This window comes from Corvus hawaiiensis, chromosome 3 (genome assembly GCF_020740725.1).
Source record: "Corvus hawaiiensis isolate bCorHaw1 chromosome 3, bCorHaw1.pri.cur, whole genome shotgun sequence".
NCBI lineage: Eukaryota > Metazoa > Chordata > Aves > Passeriformes > Corvidae > Corvus > Corvus hawaiiensis.
This window is the reverse complement of record NC_063215.1, coordinates 48,012,384-48,028,493: the sequence shown is the minus strand read 5'-3', so window position 1 is coordinate 48,028,493 and position 16,110 is coordinate 48,012,384. Positions and strand designations below refer to the sequence as shown.

At 43.0% G+C, this 16,110-nt stretch overlaps 1 protein-coding gene across 1 annotated transcript in view; it reads right to left on the bottom strand.

Annotated features, from left to right (window-relative positions):
* The window catches only part of SLC16A10 (solute carrier family 16 member 10), a 73,956-nt gene extending 59,147 nt beyond the window's left edge, over positions 1-14,809 (bottom strand). Inside the window, exon 1 of the mRNA XM_048299330.1 lies at positions 14,166-14,809. Coding sequence (XP_048155287.1) covers positions 14,166-14,532 — 367 coding nt within the window. The 5' untranslated portion in view covers positions 14,533-14,809. The remainder of the gene's footprint in view (positions 1-14,165) is intronic.
* Between the last annotated feature and the right edge of the window lie 1,301 nt (positions 14,810-16,110).

The following is a 16,110-nucleotide window of genomic DNA, read 5'->3' as shown; positions in this document are numbered from 1 at the left end:
TGCTGCAAGGTGGTCTTAAGCAGTTTCCTTAGAATAAGAAAACATTACCAGAGCAATTCCACTTGTACTTGGATATATCCAGCTAAGTCCTAGTTAGATAATCTACCTATTAGACAGCTTCCTCCTAAAAAACACTCCAAATTTAATTTGCAAGTATTTGGTTATCCTCCTGAGATGTAATTAATGCAAGAACAAAAGTCTCAAATAGCATATTAGCCCAGCCAACATTTAAAAAAAAAAAAAAAAAAAAATTGAATGGCAGGTACCAACTGGCATCTCTCAGATACTTTGGCAAAGCATTAGTTCCTGCCGTGACAAATTTCAGAGAAGCAATGCACTGCTTCAGAGAGGAAGCAATTTGCAGTTTCCAACATCCACCAAATGTGGGACTCAGCATGAATTCCCTCTCCCAGAGACAGGACATAACTGGCTGGCATCTATGTATGCCAGCAGCTCTATAACCCTGCCAAGATCAAAACTGGAAACAAAAAGGTTAAAAGGCAGCTGGGGGGGACACATCAAGCAGCTCTATCTTGCCTCCAAGAACAAGCTTTACAAGTCTACCAATGCTGGTTGGTAAAATACTTCAACTTTTTTGATGTTTACACACTGATTTTTTTTTTTCTTCTTTGTAGCATAACTTTGCTCATCAACAAACCACTAGCCTCAATCATACCTGGAAAAGCTGCCTATAACTGCCTCATATTTGGAAACAGCTGAAACAAATCCAGCACCTATAATTACAGTCTAACTGGTGGGAATTATATAAATGAATTTAAGCGTTCCAAATACAAGATGAATTTACCTTTCAGAATCATTCAAAAGTGTTGGCCATGAAGTCAGCATCAGCCTGTTTTCCATATGCCATGAAGTAAATTCTAGAGCAATTAGAAGCTGAAGCTCATACACAGTCACATGGAAGACTCTTCAGCAAATAGAGCTAAATTACTGACTACATGCAAGATCAGAGCATCAAAGAGTTCCACAGGGCATAGCTTTCTGTATCGATCCTATCAGGCTCTGATAAACCTTCAAAAGAAAGATAACTTTGGCAATAACCCCTCTAAATATCCAACTAACCAGGTTTGTAAATGTGACCTCTAACTAGCATGGACTGGTGTGTATGTCATTGTGGATACTGTTAGAGCAAAGACCAAGAAGATGTATCACATATTCATAAGGGTATGACAGTACTTTCTGGTGTTCTACAGGACTCAACTTCCATGTGAAAGCACCCGAGCGTAGATGCCTGTGTTAGTGAGGAGTCAAAGCTCCCACTAGAGGCAGTGGAGACCTAGTCAGCACAGCTTGGGTTAACTGCAGACTTTCAGCCCACCCTAAAGTTAAAGTCTGCATCTGCCCAGCTGAGTAACTCTCCACAAACCACTAAATGTACTCAACAGACCTCTATCTACTATAATTTGCCACTTGAATTCCATACCTTGCTAGTTTTCTCCAGGTGTAACACCACTCTCACATATTTTGCATCACTGTCTGAAAATGTCACCCAACGTACCAGTGCAGCAAAACAGACACGCAGAACAAAGCTAAAGAAAAAAAACCCCAATGAAAGCAAAATGCACATTACTGGTACAGTGTGATGTTAACCATGACTGAATGACTGGGACCAGTGCCATTTAGGAAGGCTGCATCTCACCTCAGTCCATATCACGCCTTTCAGAACATAAAAAAGCCCTCCAACTATCACATCTGCTTCAGCATTCCCATAGTGACCCAGATAAAAACAGGAAAAAAGGTAAGGGAGGGGAACAACTATATATAGTTTACCCATTTATTATTTTAACACATGCCAGATATAACTACTGAGGGTAAAAACGTAACTATAATACTTGAAACTCTTCTTAAATTGGAGACAAGCATATGAACAGACTGGCTCTAAAAGCCTATGATACTGTCTTCCCTCACAAAACATTTGTGATATCCTTGTCTTACACTAAACTGAAATTCATTACTTACAGAATTTCACAGAAGCTATGCCCATCTAAGCTAAAACAATCACACACAGGAAAATGCCTTACGATAATGAAATTACTTCATAAAAATGGAGAGGCAGCTAAAGACAAAAAGTAACTGCTAAAGCAAACAATGCCAACAGCAAAGCATAGCTGTAACCAGAAGCAGCTTGGAACACAAGCACTTATATGAACAAACAAGTCTGTGGATGCAGCATTCTCACTGGAGTGTGGCTTAACAAGATGTCCCACTTTTAAAAGAAGCAGATACCTTTGATCTCTTCTTCACCAGCCCTAACAATAAGTGGAGGCTCCTTTTTCCTTCCTCTGCATTTACACTAGTCCTGAACTCCACTCATTTCACTATCTTTGTGTAAACACTGCTAAGCCATTCTTTAACCACCTCTTAGTCTATGACTCAACTGATGTCTGTTTTACACAAAGCTACGCTCAACACTTCACTAAAAGGTTGGCCACTACAGGCACTTATTCAAGAGAAAAGGACTTTATTCATTATATAATTCCACAGTTGGTGGCAAGATCACCTTAAAATTAATTCACCACTCCCAAGCTATGAGTTTTGCACAAAAGATAGGTGGTAGTACTGGCAATAAGGATATAGGGAGCCTGAGAGAAAAAGTTAATTCATAGCCCTTGTGATTTTTCTGTCATGAAATTTAAAGTTCATAAAAAGCACAGCTTATAAACTGAAAGGCAAATCATATCCTGGGGTGCATCAGGAACAGCATCACCAGCCAGCCAAGAGAAGTGATTTTCCCATTTTGCTCTGCACTGGGGCAGCCTCACCCCAAGTTCTGAGTGCAGCTTTGAGTGATACAATATAAGAAGGGTATAAAGTGTTAGAGAGCATCCAAAGGAGGGACACAAAGATGGTGGAGAGTCTAGAGGGGAAGCCATATGAGGAGGGACTGAGGTCACTTTGTTCATCCTGAAGGAGACTGAGGGGAGACCTCATGGCAGTCTACAACTTCCTCATGAGGGGAAGAGGAAAGGCAGACACTGATCTCTTCTGTGGTGACCAGTGACAGGAGCCAAGGGAATGGCCTGAAGTTGTGTCAGGGGAAGATTAGGTTGAATATTAGGAAAAGGTTCTTCACCCACAGGGTGGCTGGGCACTGGCACAGGCTCCCCATGGAAGTGGTCACAGCACCAGCCTGACAGAGTTCAAGAAGCGTTTGGATAATGCTCTCAGGTACATGGTGTGATTCTTGGGGTCACCTTGTCCACCTTACTGTTACCCACTTCTAAGTATGACCACTCCTAGTTATCTTTTAGAGTCCACTGAGCCTCCTCTACTTCAGATTTTAGTTTAACACACAAATGAAAGGTAGTAAGCAGGTTTTAAGCCATCGGGACCAAGTTGTGGTATCTTAATCACAGAAATTACTCTCTTCCAAAAAAACAAATAGTGTGTTGAAGAGGAATTCCAGAACAGTTCATGGAGCACTCTATAGAGCGCTGCAAAAGATCAAGAAAAGCAGAGCCCTAGCCCTCTTTTTTAAAGCAATGTCTTGATAAAAACAATGACCATCTTTTCTTTTTAAGAATATTGTTCATATTATCCCCATCTTCTGCACAGTAAACACTGTTTCCAGAGAATTTACACTGCTTATAAACAGGAAGCTATGAGAAATGCTAAGATTTATCACCTTCAGAAAACAACATAATTTCAATATGAAAATTTGCTACAAGTTTTAAGTTTCTATGTTTTCCATCCTGATCCTTAATTTGAAACCTAGAGGAATGCTGTCACATTAAGAACCCACATCCTTTTTGTTTGAAACTCCAGAACAACCACTTAGGTCCAGATGGAGGCAGTTTTAAAGACATGATAAAATTTTTTACCTGGCTTTGAAGTTTACTGTTTATAGCACTTCTCTTACCTACTCTGATCAGGAAAATATGCACCTGGAATACTGGTAAGTGGGATACCACATAAAACAGAAAAGAAATCTCAATTTCTCAGACAGTATCCCAAAAAACAAGCAGCAGAGTAGTTTGTAGGATGTCTTTCTCTACCTGTATTTTCCCAATACAATTATCCTTAATAAATACAGTTAAATTATCTACAAAATATTTAAAAATATTTTTACTAACTGCTGAAATACGATATTTTCAGCCAAAAAAGTTAATACAGTATATAATTCTTGGCACAACCTCAGTGCAGAGACTGAACCTGTATCACATAACATACATTAAGTTAAATGCCTTAAACCACATATACAGAAGATCAATACTGCTGCATGAGGTAGTGTAAATTGCATGCAACATACTATTTTCCTTGCCTAATATCAGAAAAAGTAAAAAAAAGTCAGAACACCAGAGCTGGGTCACGCTGACTAAACTTCTGACTGCATACAAAGACTAACATTGTCCATACCAATTTTGTGCAGTTCTACTCCAGCCTTTCCAGTAATTTACCCAATTCTGTCCCAGTTTCCCCCCCCACACCTTCAAGGGTCAATGATTTCACTGCATGAAACTAAGTATCCATTAAACTGCTGCACTATGAACAAAATACCTTGATGCATACAGAGGTGTAAAAATGCTTCATGCTCCAATTTATAAAAAAATGGGGTTACTCTGATAGGATTAGAAAATACATCCCAGGCTTGCACATTTAACTTCCAGAAAACTTCCTAGTGTTGATTTAATTTTCTAGATCACTGCCAGTAGCCAGCTGTGGCAGAAATTATAAACTGAGAGTTCCAATTTCTTTCAAGTCTGGAATGCAATGATGGGTTTTGAAGAGCCTAAGCTACATAAATATTTCAAAGGTAGGAAATTACTTGAAGTTATAAAAGAACAAAGGGCAACTTCAAATTCCCTTTTGTGTGCCAAGATCATTAAGGCTTTCTTTAAAGTACACACCTTCAGTTTTGTCACACACACAACAACTTAATCCAGTAAACTCAAGTGGCCACAGGCAGTATTTCCACAGACAAATTGAAGAAGAATCCAAAAGTCATCATGAAAATAGTACATTCAAGATTTGAAAAAAATATTATCTAGCAATACTAAATGAACTTTTTGATAAGGCCGTTACTCTGAACCATGACAGATATCAGCGTCATGTCCAAATATGCACCACAGTTCAGGCCCTCAGTTTCAATCTCGCGTGCTTTGAGTTTAACAGCATCTTTAGGTAAAGCAGCACTACCACACCTTACTTCCTCTCAAAAACAAGCAGCATTGTATAGAAGCAGATGTCATCAGCCAGTTCCAACCACTTTGGAACTACTACAGTACTACAATACACACCAAACTGGAGCACACTAACAACAAACAGGCTCAGTCTGACCTGTGGATCCCACTGAGATTGGAACAATCCCAGCATGTTCAGTTACAACACAGGATCAAGTTACTGTCCTAGAAAGGGGCTGTGTACCCCAAGCACACACAGTGCTTCCAACTCTTTGGACAAGAGCTACGAGCCTCCTTGGACAAACCAAATCTTGTTTTTACACTAATATTCTTGTTGTTCAAGTGTTCACTCTGTATGTGGCTTAGCTGCTATCCAGACTCTAACCTAGAGCAGCCTAAGTAGCTCCTTAAGAGACACATGGCTAGTACATGCCTGGGTACAGAAAACAAACAAGGCAAAGTCACAGAAGTCAGTCCAAGGACAACAGGCAGGTTTAGAGTGCTGATACCAGAGACAGCACAGACAAAAGTCTCCAAAGATTCAGCCCATCTCAACACTCACTCAAGATCACTTGGAAATGAACACTAACCTTCTCTTGAATTCTTTGATTCTTAAGCTTTCAATGCAATATAGAAAGTGCTAAAACTAGGACATCTTGAATTAGAACAACCTCTTTTGATGTTGTAAAGTAAAGCAGGGGTTTTGGGGTTTTTCTTTCTGCAGAACAGAAACTTCCCTATCTGGTACACAAGAACACTGTTCCTGGTCTATTATAATGAACTTGCCACTATGAAAGTTATGTTTTGGTCCAAGAGAAAGGATTGTTCATTCATTCTAGACTGCAAAACCTTAGAAGATCACAGTTTATTTACAACATTATATCTTAGTGTTTTATCCTTGTTCAGTTACAGCACTGATAAAATACAGCTAAAATTATATGATGGTACCAATATATATCAACATACATCTTTATTGTAAACTAGAAGACTTCTTTATTTACCCAATGCATTTTCTATCTGTAATATTTTTACTGAAGCATCTTGAAAAATGGCTAAATCCAGATCAGGAGCCAGAAGACAATCTTTACTGCACGTTTTACAAATAATTTCCAAGAGGACAACAGCTAGAGACTACGAGAAATTAATAGTTAGTATGTTTTAAATTAGTTATTATTCCCCCAATATATGTTCTTAAAAATGCAAAAGAAAAAACCCTGTTGTGGTACTTGGAAGGTATACATAAAGCACAGCTCTACTGGACAAAGCACACTGCAGAAGATAAACAGCCAAAGATTTCACTACTTCTGCTTACTCAGCAAAAACACAGCAAGAAAATTGCTTTACAACTTCCAGTCTAAGTACAAGTCCCTACCACCTAAGTGAGACCATGTTCCATGGGATTACAGACCTGCTGCTGATAACAAAGAGGCTGGGCTCAACATCCCAGTAATCCCTTCCTGTGTGTGGGAACAAACCAGCACTGATCATTTTTAAATTGGTCCCATCCGCACTAAAGGGCTGGTATTAACTTAGCTATTAGAACCAGTCATTCCTATCCAGTTCCCATGAAAATTAAAGGCAAGATCTAAAACAGAGCTGCTGTTATTGTAATGAATTAGATTTCTGGAACTAAAACAGATAGTGTAAGATCACAAGGGAATGTTTTCTCATAGAATTATCCTTTCTGTACATATTTGCTGAAGCTTGAATATGTGCCATATTTACAGTGGACTGAGGCTGCATGGTTTGTTCACAAAATGAAAGAATAAAAAAAAAGTCTTTGGAAGATATAAGAAAGAACCTATATCATTCCTTCACACAAGGACTATGCTAAAATCAAGCAGTTATACTACGAGTGCTACATTAGCTTGGATGCAAGTAATCAGTGCCTCTCCTTCCCTGGAGTTCACAGAGCAAAAGCAATTTCAAACTGGGTAATTACTTGCTGAGCATTATAGATCAATGTTTATTGAAAATCCTTACTTGCCTTAGCAATACACAGCAATGTAAGTCAGAATTTTCTGAATATTTCTCTCATTTCAAAGCGTGATCTTTGATGTGTAGAACTCTATTAAAACAGTGTGGCAGGCAGCAGGCACTCAGATGCCTGCGGAGGTGTGTGCTGGTGCAGTATTTGTGTTACCAGGTGAGGGAAATGTGGGAGGGGGTCAGCACAATGCACAACACTGGAGGCGACAAAGGATTGACTTCACCTTCTCTGAGACCTTCAGGCATCAAAAGCCTGACACACCAAAGATGCCAAAGGTGGAGCAGGCAGCCTGATTACTACTGTGAATCCAGCAAAGGGCAGCAAATAGAAAGGAACTGGAGCATCTGACACACAATAACAGGCTGAGAGAGGTGGTGTTGGTTAGGTTCAAGCAGGAAAGGCTGGAGGGGGCAATCTTCACATGCACAAATACCCAATGAAAGGATGTGAAAAGACACTGAGCCAAACTCTTCTCAGTGATATTCTGATGAGAAGCAAGAGGCAATGGACAAATTCAAATAGGGAAAATTCCATTTAAAGGTAAGAAAAATCTTCTTTGCTCAGAGTAGTCAAACATTGGCACTCCAGAGGCTCTGGAGTGTCCATCCTTGCAGACAGTCAAAACTCAACTGGGCAAGGTCCTCAGAAGCCCACTCTAGTAGATATTGCTCCAAGTAAAGGCTACATTAACCAGTTTGTTATTATCCCTAATTAACTCAGACTGGCTAAAAGAGTAAACAGACATATTATGCTATAATAGTTTAAGAACAGTCTACTACATTGCTTCATACAAGACTAGTAACTCAATAATGGAAAGAGAGATCAATAACACTTCAAGATGGCCTTTAATAATGCTCCTTTCACAAGGCTAAAGAAATCATGATAAAAGAGACTGAACATTATGAGGAAACTGGAAGTATCTGGAGGCAAGCAGACTGTTGAAAAATGAAATCATGTTTATGGATAGGCAAACACTAAGCATATGTACACCTTGCTAAGCCTAAGAAAAAGGTTTATTAATAAACATACACATTTTGCTAACTTCCCCTTTAGACAGCAGTTATTTAGAGCAACTCAAAAATGAGGAGGGGATCTGAGAAACCTCAAAGAATGGTAGCCAAAAAATGGATGAGTAAGATGACATTGAACAGACTACAGGGACCAATTAAACAAAAAGTTGAAGAACAAGGAGTAATGCACACTGGAAAACTTCAAAGTCAACTAAGCTTCACTGACTGCAGGTACTAATAATAAGCAGCAAGAAAAATATTATGTTATGTAAATAATGAAAAATAGCACAATATCAGAGTGCATCATTCATTCCAGAAAACAGCAAAGCCTCATTTTGCAACATGACACAGTACCTTTCTTCTCTACATTACAGACAGTTAGAGCAACAGAGACCTTGGCAAAGAAATAACATTAGGAGTATGAAAGGTATTTCACATGCAACAAAATTATCATGAATAAAGTACAGTAAAACTTAGTATTTCAATGGATTTGTATGAAGGAGATTTTAGAGGATATGGTTTTGTCTGGCATGCAGCACACCAGAGCTCACAACTTGAGGCATGTGAATTTAATGCAGAGTGGTGACAACTGCCAATCATCTTTATAGGGATGTTTCATCCCTATGAGATTCAAGTACTGCCTCCAAAGAAACCCACAAAAATTAACTGGTAACTAACTAGCTTTCAGACACATTAGGAAAATTATTCTCCCTAACAAAGCTGATTTTTTCAGGTTAATCTAATTCAGGAAGAATCTAACCAATGTGAAATCCAACATAAGAAAAAACAAAGACAACCCAAATAATCACTCTGCAAACTAGTTATCAACACTACAAGATAAACGCTCCAGAGCTGGATGCATGAAGACATGTGCATGCGTGTATGCATAAACAGTAGTGGTATTAATCATTCTGCTCTAAACAAAGACAGCATACCACAGAAATTGCCTTCAACTTTCCAGTTTGACCCAGTCATATCATGATATCAGCTACTACAGAATCTTCATTTGCATACGTATTTATAATCACAAAGCCAGGTCAAAGGGGTACAAAAATGACTGCAGCTGAATAAAATGAATCATTGCTTACACATCAGGTTAGAACTCACTGCTGGTTCCCGCTCTGATTTCAATAGCCACACAAACATGGGAAGGAAAGCAGACTACAGCAGCACTGATAATAATGTAGTGCACTATATAAGCAGTTCCATTGTTTCCTTGTGTAGCCATTTTTTTTGTTCAAAACTGAAGTCCAGCTTTTTATAGAACTACATCTTCCATTGCAATGCAATCCTCACTGACCGAGGTGTTATACAGTATAATTCCTTGTATCTCACACAAATTATACTTGTGTACTCTGGTAACTTCTGTGTTCCAAATTCGACTTGCTACTTCTTAGAAAGAAAAGTCAGTTGCTCTCTCATAAGCCATGAGACACAGTTCCAGCTTGCCAAGGTTCCCAATTTACTGGATACAGCAGCCCACAGACTTCGAAACATAAGTGTGGTTCTGAAGGACAGCTGCACAACAAGGACTTGAATTATATCAAAATTGCTGATGGTCTTTATCCCTGAAGGAAAACTTGGGAAGATATCACAAGATTCAAAAGAGTAAAGGAAAATGTCAAACTGTCCTGTGAAATTAAAAAGCCAGCCCTGCTCAGAAAAATTTAGATACCATACAAGGCAGCAGTTCATGTGTTCTCAAACCTTGTAGATCTTTGTAGTCATTCAACATTATCTTCTCAGTATCTGAATTACAGCCTGAATATGAAAGTAAAATCGGAATTCCCCTCCCTGCCTTATCAGACCCTCAGCAATCCAGGTCCAAGAGTCCCGATGCTGCCAACAGTGCTCAGCCAGTCAATCAATCATCCTGATATCCACATATGTCACCAAAGGCTGCACCTTAGAGAGCCAAACCCAGGGAGAGGCATACAAGCACACAGATGACCAGTCCAGGCAAGGTGAGGTGGTGTCTTCTAGGAACACTGGCTAACAAAGCAAACACGTGGATGCAGAACTCTAACAGCAGTACACACTCCCTGTGCAGGTGATACTTGTACACGAGAGAGTAATCCAGTGGAGTTACAGAGTCAGCATTGCAAATCAAAGAACAAGGAGCAATTAAAGTAGTGGAACTAGTAATTTTATCTTTTTTTTTTTTTTAATGAAAGCTACCATTTTTACCTCTGTTTCCACTAGTATCACAGTATTCATTTTCCTTTTGAAAACAAGCACGGATATATATGCACATAAAATATATAGTAGAGGCACCTATCAAGACAGCACAACATGGGATTAGATGGGGCTCACACACAAATCTCTGAGATAACAACAGGACTGGCTCAGTGCTCCTTCCAACAACAACTCCAATAGGGAAAGGAACCAAGTGCTCTTCCTGCCAGACTCTGGACTGGTCTGAGGATCAAATCCTTTCCCTTCAATGGTGATCAGACTACAATTGCATTTGAACACTGGAGGCCAGCTAGGTCTGCCCTATTTCCAAGGACCACGAGCCTCCTGTATTTCATTGCCATTGTTTTTTTCCACCCAACTTGTTCCTCAAACACAATGAACTATAAACAATGAACAGTGTTTCCTGAGACTTCAGGCACACCTTTCTAGAAGTTTTATACTTATACTACGGAGTTTTCCTCTTCTGCAGTTGTGCATCCATTAGTTTTTGAACAAAAAATGGCTACACAAGGAAACAATGGAATTGCTTATATAGTGCACTACATAAGCAAAGAAATTCAATTTTTGCTAATATAAATACCAAAATACTGTGTACTAGTTATGTTCAAATTTTTTTCATAAAAAGGTGTCCCTTGAAGGCATTTTTGAACCCTCTATGACCCACAAGTTTTGCAATTAATACTCCTAAATCCTGCAACAATGTTAATTATAGTCCTTTATCTTACTTATCAGGTCCTGATGCTGCATGCTGGAAACAGCCTTGCTACCTCGCCTGTACTTTTGCTCCCTTCCACTCCTCATCTGCAAGGTAGAGTCACTTCTTCACTACAGCTTCCTCCATTCTGCTTCCTCCCTTTTTGCCTTTCACATTGATAAATACCCACCCATCTACTAACACTAACAAAAATAGCACAGACTATGATACTTAGGGCCCTCCCATTTTGCCTTGCATTGACTTTTAAGATACTACAAGATGTTATTAAGAGATACCAAAATCAGCATGTATTATAACCTACTTAATTCCTCTTTTTGGGAAGAACACCAGGCAAGAGACAACTATTGACTGGTCCCAAAAGAGCAGGCACACAAAATCTTCCAGCAACATATATGCTTTAGCCAACAGCTAAGTAATCCCGTAGTAAAAAAAAAAAAAACAACAAACTAAAGAACCACAAACAGACCTGAATTCTTTGGTACTGTGGATCAACTGCAAAATTCCACAGACACCTGGGGTCCTTAAAGAAATTACCCAGAATGCTCATGCCTCTCAAAAAAATCAGCATTTCAGATATTAAAGAAATCTTTTTTTCCAGAAGGATTAGACTATTCAACTTTGCTTTCCAAAGCAAAGCCACACAGCAAGAAAACTTTCGTTACAAATTCCAGTTTTTCAATTCATTAAACTTAACTCAGTTACCACTGCCAGGTTTGAGTTGCAATCAGTCCAAACACAAGAGACTCAGCAGATTAAGTATTTGAATCAATACCATGAGAATGATCAGGTTAGTTTTTTCTAACACTAAAGTCATAGTGACTTTTCCCTTCAGTCATTCTGTTTCTTCCTACAGCAATGCCAGCTAATCCATCAGTGTTCAATAAGAGCTATTTTAAGTGCAATTTGCCATTCCTGATCATAGCTCTCCTTTATGGCAACATAAGTATTGTACAATTTGTTTAGTTCAGCTCACATTTGGTCTTATCTCCACAAGTTTCTGGGCAAATGAGGCTCAACACTAAGAAGCAAAAAGTTGTGCTTGAGACCTGTTGCTTAGCCCTTACAGTACCCCAAACTCATCAAGGCACTTTCAGGTATTAAAAGGAAAGGTACATTTTTATCTGCTGTGCTTTTGTTTACAGGCGACTTTCTGTATTTGCAGTCCTCCTTCACATGCACATAAGTAATCTAGTCAAGGCAGCTATCTTGCGGTATTTCCCCTAATTTGAACCCATTTGGATTTAAAAAAAAAAGCAAAATTAGCGCTTTCTGCATTACCCAAACCAGAGTACATCTGATAAAGCAAAACAAAGTGAAACAAAGTGAAGCTGTAGCTTTTTTTTTCCCCTCAAATGACTTAAAAAGCAATACGGGAGGTGCTGGCTGCATCCAGCACTCAGAACCCTTCCTGCTCTTCTAAGCAGGATGCAAAACAACTGGGCTCTATAGCCAGGTTCCATTTTTTTCCCCCCTCCCCATTCTTTCCTGCAGTTAGGCAAATTTTTAAAAACATGGGTGGAGCACACCCACAATCTCACCTCACTCAAACACCAGTGGTGCAACTACCCTTCTGGAAGGTAGGAGATAATTTCAATTTTTCTCTTGTTGATTATTTTGACTACTGCACTAGTACCTAAAGACTTTTCTTTTTAAGTACAAGACAATAATTTTTAAGAGATTATTACTACAGAACCACATCCTCAGAAAAAGCAATTACACCTCTGTACAATGAAGAGGCAGAGCCACCCACTTGCTTCTCCATTTCTGACTGGCCAGGTGCTCCCAGGTCAGTATGTAGATGTTCACAGCACCTTCTCTGAATCTCGTTCTTCTCCTGTGCAGGCTAATGAGCCTAGGCACCTACTTCTGGTGCATTTCCCTTCTGAGAAACAGGCACTGCCCAACCTGATGCGCAGATGCGGCTTCCCATCTTCCTAGTTCAAGAACACTGGGGAATACACCTTGTATATTACTGCAAACTGTTCAAATGCCAGAGAGAACATCACTTAATGCTCCACCACAGCTTTTCAGCTTTCCTACTTCAGTCTAAACACCTGCCCTGGTTTTCTACTTCAGACAAAAATAGTTATTAGGCTGCAGGAGGAAAATTAACTTCTTTGTCTTAGCATCTCAACTTTAGGTGCTCTTATGCAAGTATTAAGGAAGCCATGAATTTCAAAAGGTCTGTAACGCCCACTGGGTACTGAGAAAGTTTTCTAGAAGGCTTACACCTCTGCAAGGCTACATAGCTGGAACACGCTTTTTTGAGAAAGGAAAAAAGACATTAAAAGACAGTGTTTATTTTTCAATATTTCATTTTAAAGGATAGCTTCGTGTTAAATTATTATGTAAGTCAACTTTATTATTTACTATAATAAATTATAATTTTAATTTACTATAATAAATTATAATTCTGTTAACTTTGTTATTACTCCAAGAGCCAAAAACTGCATTTCCTCAACGTAGAAAGTCAGAACACAAGACACTTTCCACAGAAAACATACATAAAATAAAACAGAATGTATGCTTACCTTTTAACTACTTGAATCTTATGTGTCTAAAGTGCTTTAGATCAGTAACGTGTGAGAGTACTGTCAATGTCTTTAAAGTGTAATAAATATCATTAACCTCACTGGTGAGTTTTGTGACACTGGTTGCAGCAGTAAATCTGCACATCAAAATGCAATATATCAAGCCCATTCTTGATATATTTTAAGTGTCACTATACCCCCTTTAGGCTAACGGGGGGAGGGGAAATGAAGGTTTCTGCGACCAGGAGTGTGCATTATAACCCATAATGCAGGACGGCAGATGCCTAAAGATCCATCTGTGGCAGAAGCGAGAGCACACCTGCTCCTCTCCCCGTACCCTAGGAGGTCGCTGCCCCGGGGGCTAGGGAGGCGAGGGGAGCTCCCCTTGCCATCGGGGGTTATTCCCGAGCGCCCCAGCACAGCCCCACGTGCAGCGGAGGGGCAGGCTCTGACCCGGCCCTCCAGAGGGGTCTCGCTCCTGCGGCCCCCCGAGGCTCGGGGGCTGACGGAGAGGCACCGCCGGCAGCGAGAGGCCCCGGCCGGGACACCTTCGGCGCCCGGGCTACTTCCCCGGCCGCCCCTCACCTGTTTTGAAGACCAGCTGCTTGTCCTCGCTGCTGCCGAAGAGCCGGAGCATGGAGACGAAGAGGACCCCGCATGAGTTCTGAATGCCGAAGACGGCGCCGTTGCACCACATGGCGGCCAGCATCACCACCCAGCCCCAGCCGCCCTCGGGGGGCTCCGGCGCCGCAGCGCTCCCGGAGCAGCCCGCGCTCCCGGGGGCCTCCGCCGCCGCCCGGGGCTGGGCCCCGCTCTCGCCGCTCCCGGGACACCACTCGCCGCCGTTCGCCCGCCGCGGCTCCTCGACCGCCGGCGGGCCGGGCAGGGGGGTCGTGGCGGCGGGGTCTCCCCCCGCGTCCTGCGGCTCCAGCTGCTCGCTCACCGGCGCCATCCTCGGAGCGGGCGCGAGACCCTCCAGGCGCGCCGCTCCCGCCTTCCTCCTCGCCACCTCTCGTCCCCTACCCCCTTCAGTCCCTGGCTGCGGAGGCTACGGGCATCCTGCGGCGCCCTGCCCTCTGTCCGCCCACCGACGTGCGAGACCCAACAAGGCCAGCACACACCCACCTCGTCCCGCCACACCACCGCCGCTTTATTTTAAAAGGGGGGCTCCCTCGGGGGCGTCAGCGGCACGAGCGCTTCCCTCCGCGCCGATTGGCCGCGGGAGGGGAGGCGGGAGGGGCGGGAAGGGAGGGGGGGGGCCAAGGCAAGGCAGGAGAAGCCACGCTCCTCTTCGGCCCCCCCACCCCGCCCGCCGCGCCGGCTCTCCGGCGGAGGGGGTGGAGCGGGGCGGGACGGCGCCGTGTCAGCGGCAGCAACGGCACCGAGCGCACCGTGCCGCGGCCGCCCGGGGAAGGGGAGCGGGGCCCGGGGAAGCGGAGGGCGAGGCTGGAAGTCAGCGGTTAACGGCCGCCGGGAAGGGGGCGGGCGAGCGCCCCGAGCCAGCACACAGGTACCGCGCACTGCCCTCGGCGAGCAGAGCGGTAAACAAGCCCCTGGCCCCGCTCCCGGGCTCTGCCCGCTCCCCACGAGGCAGGGCAGCTGCGCCCAGCGGTGTCCCGCCCGAGCTGGGCGAGGGGGAAAAGTCTGAAACTCCCGCCCCGGCTGTTTGCAAACAACAGCGAAATAAAGAGAAGCCGCCCCAAAACGCGCACTCCCTGCCGCACGCCCACGGGTGACAGCCGGCTCTCGGCCCTGCCTGGCGCTCTCTGGCTTCCGCGGAGCTCCAACGCCCACCCTCCCCCCCGAGGGAAGGGCTGCCAGCCCCGGCACGGAGGCGCCCAGCTCCAGGGCCCTCGGGGCATCCGCTGTCCTCCGGGACAGCTGTCCACCTCCCCTTGGGACACCCTGTGCCAGGGGAGACCGTGGGGGAACTGCTTCTGCCCAGTTGTCTTCCCTGCTCTTTAACAAAGGAGGAGAAAGTACTTGCTCTTGCACACCTCTTCACATGTTTCCCGTTTGCACAGAGGCATCAGCTCTTGACCTTTCCTCCCCGAAGCCAGGGAAGTGAGAGTGTAGGGAAAGCGCAGGTCAAATGACAAGTTTTTGATTCATGATCCTGCTTCCAAGCTTGCAGACGCACATCTGTTCCGCTGTTTGGCAGCTACTTACGTTTTTAGCAGTTTGGGCTTGATGAGGAGGAGCTTCTTGAAAGAAAATCAGCAGATTAAATCTGGATGCTTCGTCCTTCCCTGTGAGACCTGGAGGGCTCAAAGCATCCTCTTGCATTCATACACCATCCCCGTTTCTTCCCTCAGAACTTGGGCTGCTACTGCTAAGCCCACTGTGCCATCCAACTCCTCAGCCTGCCTGCCAAAGCCTCTTCCTCCTTTTTTGAACCTGAATCACCTTCTCCGTCCTACCTACCAGTGGCCACACGGGAAAACAAAGCTTAGTCCAAAACAAAGCACAGGTTCTTAAGACTGTGTCTCCTGGTTCAGCACACATTGCTCTCCACATGAAAAGTAGTAAC